The 8249-nt window shown below is 42.6% G+C and overlaps 1 protein-coding gene across 3 annotated transcripts in view; it reads left to right on the forward strand.

Moving 5' to 3' along the window:
* Positions 1–8249, forward strand: part of PTPRA (protein tyrosine phosphatase, receptor type, A) — a 189809-nt gene that overhangs the window by 146968 nt on the left and 34592 nt on the right. For all 3 annotated transcript variants that reach the window (XM_011974654.1, XM_011974659.1, XM_011974651.1), the window contains 2 exons: positions 1276–1366; positions 3905–3981. In XM_011974654.1, coding sequence (XP_011830044.1) covers positions 1276–1366; positions 3905–3981 — 168 coding nt within the window. The remainder of the gene's footprint in view (positions 1–1275; positions 1367–3904; positions 3982–8249) is intronic.

Raw genomic sequence — 8249 nt, forward strand, 5'->3', positions numbered from 1 at the left:
ACTTCTGGCCTCAAGTAGTCTTCCCACCTCTACCTCCCAAAGTGCTGGGATTACAGGTGTGAGCTACCACGCCCAGCTCCTTTTTTCATCCTTAATTTTATATATGAAACATACAAGAGGAGAACAGATCAAATAATAAAATTTAGCTTCCCACTCTCATAAAACTCATTTATTTGAATACTTATTCTTTGCCACACGTGAGATTATCTCCTTGTGTGGCAGATATTGTTGTTCCAATTTTATGTATTTATTTATTTATTTATTTTTGAGACGGAGTCTCGCTCTGTCGCCTAGACTGGAGTGCAATGGTGTGATCTCGGCTCACTGCAACCTCCACCTCCCGGATTCAAGCGATTTCCTGCCTCAGCCTCCTGAGTAGCTGGGGTTACAGGTGTGCACCACCATGCCCGGCTAATTGTTGTCTTTTTAGTAGAGACAGGGTTTCTCCTTGTTAGCCAGGCTGGTCTTGAACTCCTGACCTCAGGTGATCCACCCTCCTCAGCCTCCCAAAGTGCTGGGATTACAGGCATTAGCCACTTTACCCGGCCCCAATTTTACAGATGAGGAAACTGGACCTAGAAAACAGATGTGCTCAAGTTCATAGAAACCCAGACTATCTCATGTCAAATCATTGTGATAACCTCCCTGCACTAACTAATTTACATTTGCTCCAAAACTGCTGCAAATTTAATGTCACCTCACCCAAATATTCTGCTTCTTAACTGCTGCATCCATATGAATGCCCTCCCACTCACCCACCAGTCCTTGCTTCCTTGCCACATGATGCTAGAGGCTGGGGTACCATGCCCCCTTAGATCCCTAGAAAGATACTAAATCAGCTGGCCATCCAGAACCCTCCTGTATGGTTCACTCTGAGATGCATGTCATCTTTGTGTGGTGGTAATTAACATGAGGATAAATGACCCATTCCTTCAGTTATGTCCCCATTCCCATTTACAAGGGTAGGCCATTTTGGCCTAACATCATAACGACAGGCTCCTAACCACGTAGTAATCATGTAAAGAGCATGCTATACTTACATAACAGAAAGGGCATTCTGCCCCCCGAGGATTCTTGTGTTGTTGAACTCTAAGGAGCTTATGGCTGTTTAAGGGGAGAGGTGCATTCTCTATGTTAGGCTGCATAACCTGGGCCCATGTTTTTCCCCCCAGGAAAAAGGTAGAACGTGCTTCTGGGTCAGGGTTTGGTGCAGCAGTTTGCATGTTTGATGTTTATCGCTGCTAATAATTCCTCTAATTTCTCTTAACCTTTCAGGCTCTCCCTGCATGTCCTATCCAGGCCACCTGTGAGGCTGCTTCCAAGGAGGAAAACAAGGAAAAAAATCGATATGTAAACATCTTGCCTTGTGAGTGCCTTTAGTGTTTCTTGGGATGTAACCTGAAATTACATCTCTAGAGGGATTTTCTGAAGATGGAAAGAATCTTCCAGTTGGGCACAGCAGGGTGGATAACAAGAGTGGGTTCATGGCAGGACTCAGTCGCTCATACCTGTAATCCCAGAACTTTGGAAGGCCAAGGTGGGAGAATCACTTGAGCCCAGGAGTTTGAAACTAGCCTGGACAATATAGTGAGACCTCATCTCTACAAAAACCTTAAAAAATTAGCCAGGCATGGTGTCGTGTGTCTGTCATTCCAGCTACTCAGGAGGCTAAGGTAGGAGGATCGCTTGAGCCCAGGGAGGCGGAAGTTGCAGTGACTCAAGATCGTGTCACTGCATTCTAGCCTGGGTGACAGGGCAAGACCCTGTCTCAAAAAAATAAAGTAAAATAAATAAAATAAGTAATAAATAAATTAATTAATTAAAATAAATAAATAGAGTAGGTGGAAGACTTTGGTCTGAAAGAGCCTTTATGGATCCCACATACTCAAGAGTTGGTTAGGATGATCCAGGAGGATTTTTGTATGAGGCCTCAAGTTTCTAGGAGGTTCTGGAGAGCCAGCTTCACTAGGATCAGGCAGGAAGCAGCGGGTGATGGTGGTGGTAGAGATGGTTTTTTGTGGTATTCTTTGAAAAAAATTCTAATGCAGAGTTCTCTGTATAAACCTTTCCCAGAGTTAGCCATTGCTAATCAGTTGATCCATAAGTCAACAGACATTTTTCTAGGCCTTTGGTATCCAGAATGAGATATGCATAATTTAATGAAATATGAGAGGAAGATGTTTGAACCTCACTTGATTTTTATATTTGCTTTTCAAAAAAAAAAGTTTCCTAATCCTCAGAACCTATGAATGTTTTATTTTTTTACTTTTTATAGAGATGGTCTTGCTGTGTTGCCTTGGCTGGTCTGAAACTCCTGGCCTCAAACAGTCCTCCTGCTTCAGTCTCCCAAAGCGTTGGGATTACAAGCATGAGCCAGTGAGCCCAGCCAGTATATTTGCTTTTTAAAAATTCATCCGGCCGGGTGTGGTGGCTCACGCCTGTAATCCCAGCACTTTGAGAGGCCGAGATGGGTGGATCACAAGATCAGGAGATCGAGACCATCCTGGCTAACCCGGTGAAACCCCTCTCTACTAAAAAATACAAAAAACTAGCCGGGCGAGGTGGCGGGTGCCTGTAGTCCCAGCTACTCAGGAGGCTGAGGCAGGAGAATGGCGTGAATCCGGGAGGCGGAGCTTGGAGTGAACTGAGATCTGGCCACTGCACTCCAGCCTGGGCGACAGCGAGACTCCGTCTCAAAAAAAAAATAAAGTAATAAAATAATAAAATAAAATAAAAATAAAAATTCATCCTTTTAAATTTTTTATTTCATTTATTTTTTTAGAGACAGGGCCACCCAAGCTGGGGTGCAATGATGTGTCGTAGATATGTATCCTCGAATTCCTGGGCTCAAGTAATCCTCCAGCCACAGCCTGCTGAGTAACTAGAACTACAGGTTCATGCCACCATGCCTGGCTAATTTTTTTTTTTAGACACAGGGTCTTGCTGTGTTGTCCAGCCTGGTCTCAAACTCTTGGTGTCAAGCAATCCTCCCACTTTTGACCTCTCGAAGAATGGGGATTACATGCATGAGCCACGACACCCAGACCCTAAAAATTTTATATTTCAGGGTACATAATACATTAGCATATGTGCATAATTTGTCAATAAATGAGCATATATTAGAGATGCCTGTTTACATTTTTATAAGTGAAGTATGGAACCAAAAAATTAGGACCACTACACTATGCATTTACAGATACTTTTGTCTTTTTCTTTTTTCTTTCTCACTCTGTCACCCAGGCTGGAGTGCAGTGGCATGATCTCAGCTCACTGCAGGCTCCACCTCTTGGGTTCAAGCCATTTTCCTGCCTCAGCCTCCCAAGTAGCTGGGACTACCTACAGGCACATGCCAGACACCACACCCAGCTAATTTTGTATTTTTAGTAGAGACAAGAGTTTCACCATGTTGGCCAGGCTGGTCTGGAACTCCTGACCTCAAGTGATCCACCTGCCTCTGCCTCTCGAAGTGCTGGAGTTATGGGCGTGACCCACTGTGCTCGGCCTTGTCTTCTTATTTATGTGCATATGTTGGAGGAGGGGGATGTGTGTATGTGTGTGGGTGTGGGTATGTGTGTATGTAATACATATTTTTTAATATGATTAGTATACTGTACACATTTCTCTCTTTTAACAGTATATATTGTCAGTTCATCTGTCAAGAAACTTTCCTTTTTCTCAGCTACTTAGTATTCCACATTGTAGATGTATCTTAATTTATTTAACTAGTCCCCTAATGATAGTTAAGATATTCCCAATTTTTTGCAGTGTTATGTTGTTGGAGTGGCATCTTTATACAAGTATGAGTCAGTGCACATAGGCACAGATGTCTCAACTGTCCTGGTTGCATCAGGTTCTGTGAGAAATAAATTTTGATTTTACTGAAATATTGTGGTTTGTTTCCTAGATGACCACTCTAGAGTCCACCTGACACCAGTCGAAGGGGTTCCAGATTCTGATTACATCAATGCTTCATTCATCAACGTAAGGAGCGGGTGCTTTCCCCCTCACTTCCCTGCCTGACCATTGCCACCATCTCTTGGCTCCTCCACAGCTGTGTGTTAGAAGAAATATTTGTCGTTTCATGTTTTCCGTGACAAACCTGGTTTTTTTAAGTGACTGAATTTTTTTTATGGTCAGTCAAATAGTTTTAATCATTTTCTTAAATTTACCCTCTTGTCGTTCCCTAAGGTTTCCCATGTAGAAATCTGTATCTAAATATGTATTTTATGGTAAGTGTCAGTGAATCCTTTATTGAGCTGATTCTAATTACAAATAAAAGCAGGCCTTGCCCTCAACAGTAAAAATAAGGGAGAACAGGACAAGAATACCTGACATGACACCAGCTATGTTATATATTATATATGTGTGTATATATATATATGACTATCTGGTTAGTCATATATGAACCAAGGCCTGAGGGAAGAGTTGCTACTAAGAGGAGATTTTTAAAGATGATTTAGAAAATGTTTATAGAACATTCTGTGTGAGATATTTGAGGGTTTTGTTTGGTTGGTTTTGTCTTTGCCAGTAGCCTGAAAAAACACATAAAGAGATAAGAGTATGTTTTATAGGTTTTGGGGAAGGATCCTATAGAGAGAGTGAATTTGAACAGAAAAAAGAGAGAGGGAAAGCTGGCAAAAGCAAGTCTGGCTCTTGATGCAAGATGCGTGAGAAGACTGGATAAAATTTCCGCTTGCATGTTTATAGCAGCATTAGTCATAAAAGAAGGTGGAAGCACTCCAAGTGTCCATTGACAGATGAGTGAATAAATTAAATGTGGTACATGCATACAGTGGAATGTTATTCAGCCTTTAAAAGGAGGGAAATTCTAATACATACTACAACATGGATGAACCTGGAAGACATCATGCTAAGTGAAATAAGCCAGTCACAAAAGGACAAATATTGTATGATTGTACATATAGAATATAGACTATATATACATATGTAGAGTAGTCAAATTCATAGGGACAGAAAGTAGAATAGTGGTTGCTGGGGGAGGGAGGAATGAGGAGTGGGTACAGAGTTTCAGCTGGGGAAGATGAAAAAGTTCTGTAGATGGATGGTGGTGATGGTTGCACGACAGTGTGAATATACTTAATGCTACAGAACTGTACACTTAAAATAGCTAAAATCGGCCGGGCACGGTGGCTCACACCTGTAATCCCAGCACTTTGGGAGGCCAAGGCAGGTGGATCACTTGAGGTCAGAAGTTTGAGGTCAACCTGGCCAAGATGGTGAAACCCCGTCTCTACTAAAAAAAATACAAATATACAAAAATTAGTCAGGCATGGTGGCAGGCGCCTGTAATCCCAGCTACTAGGGAGGCCAGGGCAGAGAATTGCTTGAACCTGGAAGGCGGAGGTTGCAGTGAGCCCAGATGGCGCCACTGCACTCCAGCCTGGGCGACAGGCTGAGACTCTTTCTCAAAAAAAAAAAAAGAGTCAAAATGGCTAAAATCATAAATTTTATGTTGTATTTTACTATAAGAAAAAAAAAGAACACTGATGGAGAGATTAGTGTGAACATAAGAAGGGCTGTTTCTTCCTCTGAGAGTGTTAAAGGAGAGGACAGAATGGATAGAGATGACTCGTAGGTGTGGATAAAGCAAGCTGAGGCAACTCACCTATGTTTTCATGGTTGTCTACTGAACAAATGGGATGGGACTGTGACATGAGAGCAGCGGAAGTTTGGAACAGCTTCTAAGGTCCATGAGAAAAGGATACTGAAGAGAGAAAGCGAAGGGCATGTCTAGCTGCACTGAGGGCCTGCCTACCTACAGTGGGATGTCATTGATGGGGGTTGGGGGGTGCTGAGTTGTATGATTTGTTTTTTCTTTTTTTTTTCTTCATCTGCACCCTGGGATTGGTGGTAAATGCAGAGAACATGTGGTACTCAGACAAAAGGGAAGGTCAGTTGCTGGTTCAAGTAGTCAACCAAGGGCTTCAGTTTCAGTAGAAAAGAAAAGCATCAGGAAGTTGTTAGGAATAAACTAATATTCTAGGAAAAACTGGTAGGATTGAGGAACTGGAGATCTTGAGAAAACGAAAGAACAGCATAAGAAAAGGAGAAAGATGAAAGAAAAAGAGGTTGTATCCAAAAAATAGGCTATTAGGTGGACTTCAGAAATGGGGCAGTCCAGGCATTCTCACTGGAGTGAATTTGCTGAAGTTCCTGTATGTATGTGTAACATTAATATTTACATGTTTGTGGTTTTAAGGAAAGGGACCCTGACTAGACAAATAATTGCTGCAATCGATAAGGAAAATGGAGAAAGGCTATTAATCAGCAGGAATTCCTAGAACTTACTTCAAAGATCATGATGAAGAGATTAGGTGGAATAGGTTGACTTTAATGTTACGCAGAAGAGTAACGCAAGATCAGTTAGTGTGTCCAGCTGCAGGTAAGAGAATACTCAACTAAAAGTTGTCTAGATGGGAACATTGTTTTTTTTTTTTTTTGGAGACAGTCTCACCCTGACACCAAGTCTGGATTGCAGCGGTGCGATCTTGGCTTACTACGACCTCTGCCTCCTGGGCTCAAGCGATTCTCATGCCTTAGCCTCCCGAGTAGCTGGGATTACAGATATGTGCCACCATGCCCAGCTAATTTTTTGTGTTTTTAGTAGAGACGGTGTTTTGCTACGTTGGCCAGGCTGGTCTTGAACTCCGGGCCTCAAGTGATCCACCTGCCTCTGCCTCCCAAAGTGCTGGGATTACAGATGTGAGCCACTGTGCCCAGCTGGGAACATATATTTGTCTCATAATATGAAAGCAAATGCAGACAAGTTCTTGAGTTGGCTGATTCCATGGGTCAGTGACATCCTTACAAACCCAGATGCTTCCATCTTTCTCCTCAGTGTAAACACAGCATCCTGCACAGAAGAGGAACATACCTGCCTATGATTTTCTGTCTATTAGGGAGGAAGGCTTTTCACAGAATCCTCCCCATCACCCTGTCCTCAGGACCAGCAGGCCAGGATTGGATCACATGTTCACATCCCTCTCTAATCACTGGCTAGGACCTTGAGAATGATCATGATTTACCCCTCTGAGCCTGGGGAATGGGCACCTTTCAAGCCAGTGAAAGGTTAACGTTCAAACAAAATTGTGGCTCTGATGGCAAAGAATAAAGTGAGGAATGGCTTTGAGTTAGTAACCAGCAGCATCTGCCACCGTAACCAGTTTGGTCCCTTCCCACATTGAAGGTGAAAATTGACAAAAATTAATTGTATGTTAAGGCTGTTAAGCAGCTGAGATGGGGATCTCTTCATGGTAATAGCACAGTAGAAAGAAATAGGCTTATCCCTTGACCATGTTTAGTTAGAGCTTACACTAGGGCATCCCATAATGCCTTGATGGTTATTAGACAGTTATTAGTTATTAGTAGACAGAGTTTAGATGAAGAGGGCTAAATGGGGGACCTTATGAACTCAGTGAGGGAACAAAAGCAGGGAAAAACCTGTGGTTAACCATAAGTGGGGAGCAGGGATTACAGATTTGGATTTCACAGTTTATTAAACTCAGTCAACATTTTTTGAGCACCTGCTGTGTGCCAAGCACTGTGGGTAGGCTTAAAGGTTACACAGGTAAGATGTAATCCCTCATATACTACACAGGTAGTTAGGTCATTTCCTGTAATGTGCTATGTGTGCAAAGGAGGTATTGCCAGGTTCTGTGGAGTTCAGAGAAAAAACATTCAGCCCAACCTGGTAACCCAGTAGAGCTCATTATTGAAGAGTGAGTCAGAGTTCAGGAGAAGAAAGTTGGGCAGAAACTTCAAAGCAAAGGAGAAACATGAGCAAAGTCACAGAGACTAGAAATAGCAGTCTTAGGTCATAAGGTATAAGATGGGAAGTGGTGGGAGATGAGACTTGATCTTGAAAGGTAGTGGATGTCAAGTGTATCCATTGGGGTTCTTACTTGCAGACTACAGAGTGTACCTTTCATCCACTCTTTTAAGCAGAAAGGGGTTTATTATAAGATACTAGGTATCTTACAAAACCTGTGGAAGGTCCAGTGAGCCAGGCTTAGATGCTGCTCAGCAAAGAGCAGAGCAGCTATAGATGTATGCAACATGTGACTGTCTTAGTGAAACCTCTGCACAGTGCTGCAGAAGAACCGGATGCTTCTACTACTGTGCTTGCCCAAAGACCAGATTTCTAGCACAGTCATTATCTCATGTTGCTCATTTCTACCCCAAGTCTGTGTGGGAGCATCTGCTAGGAAGAAGCTAGATCTCGTGGATTG

Source organism: Mandrillus leucophaeus, unplaced genomic scaffold (assembly GCF_000951045.1).
Source record: "Mandrillus leucophaeus isolate KB7577 unplaced genomic scaffold, Mleu.le_1.0 Scaffold101, whole genome shotgun sequence".
Lineage (NCBI taxonomy): Eukaryota > Metazoa > Chordata > Mammalia > Primates > Cercopithecidae > Mandrillus > Mandrillus leucophaeus.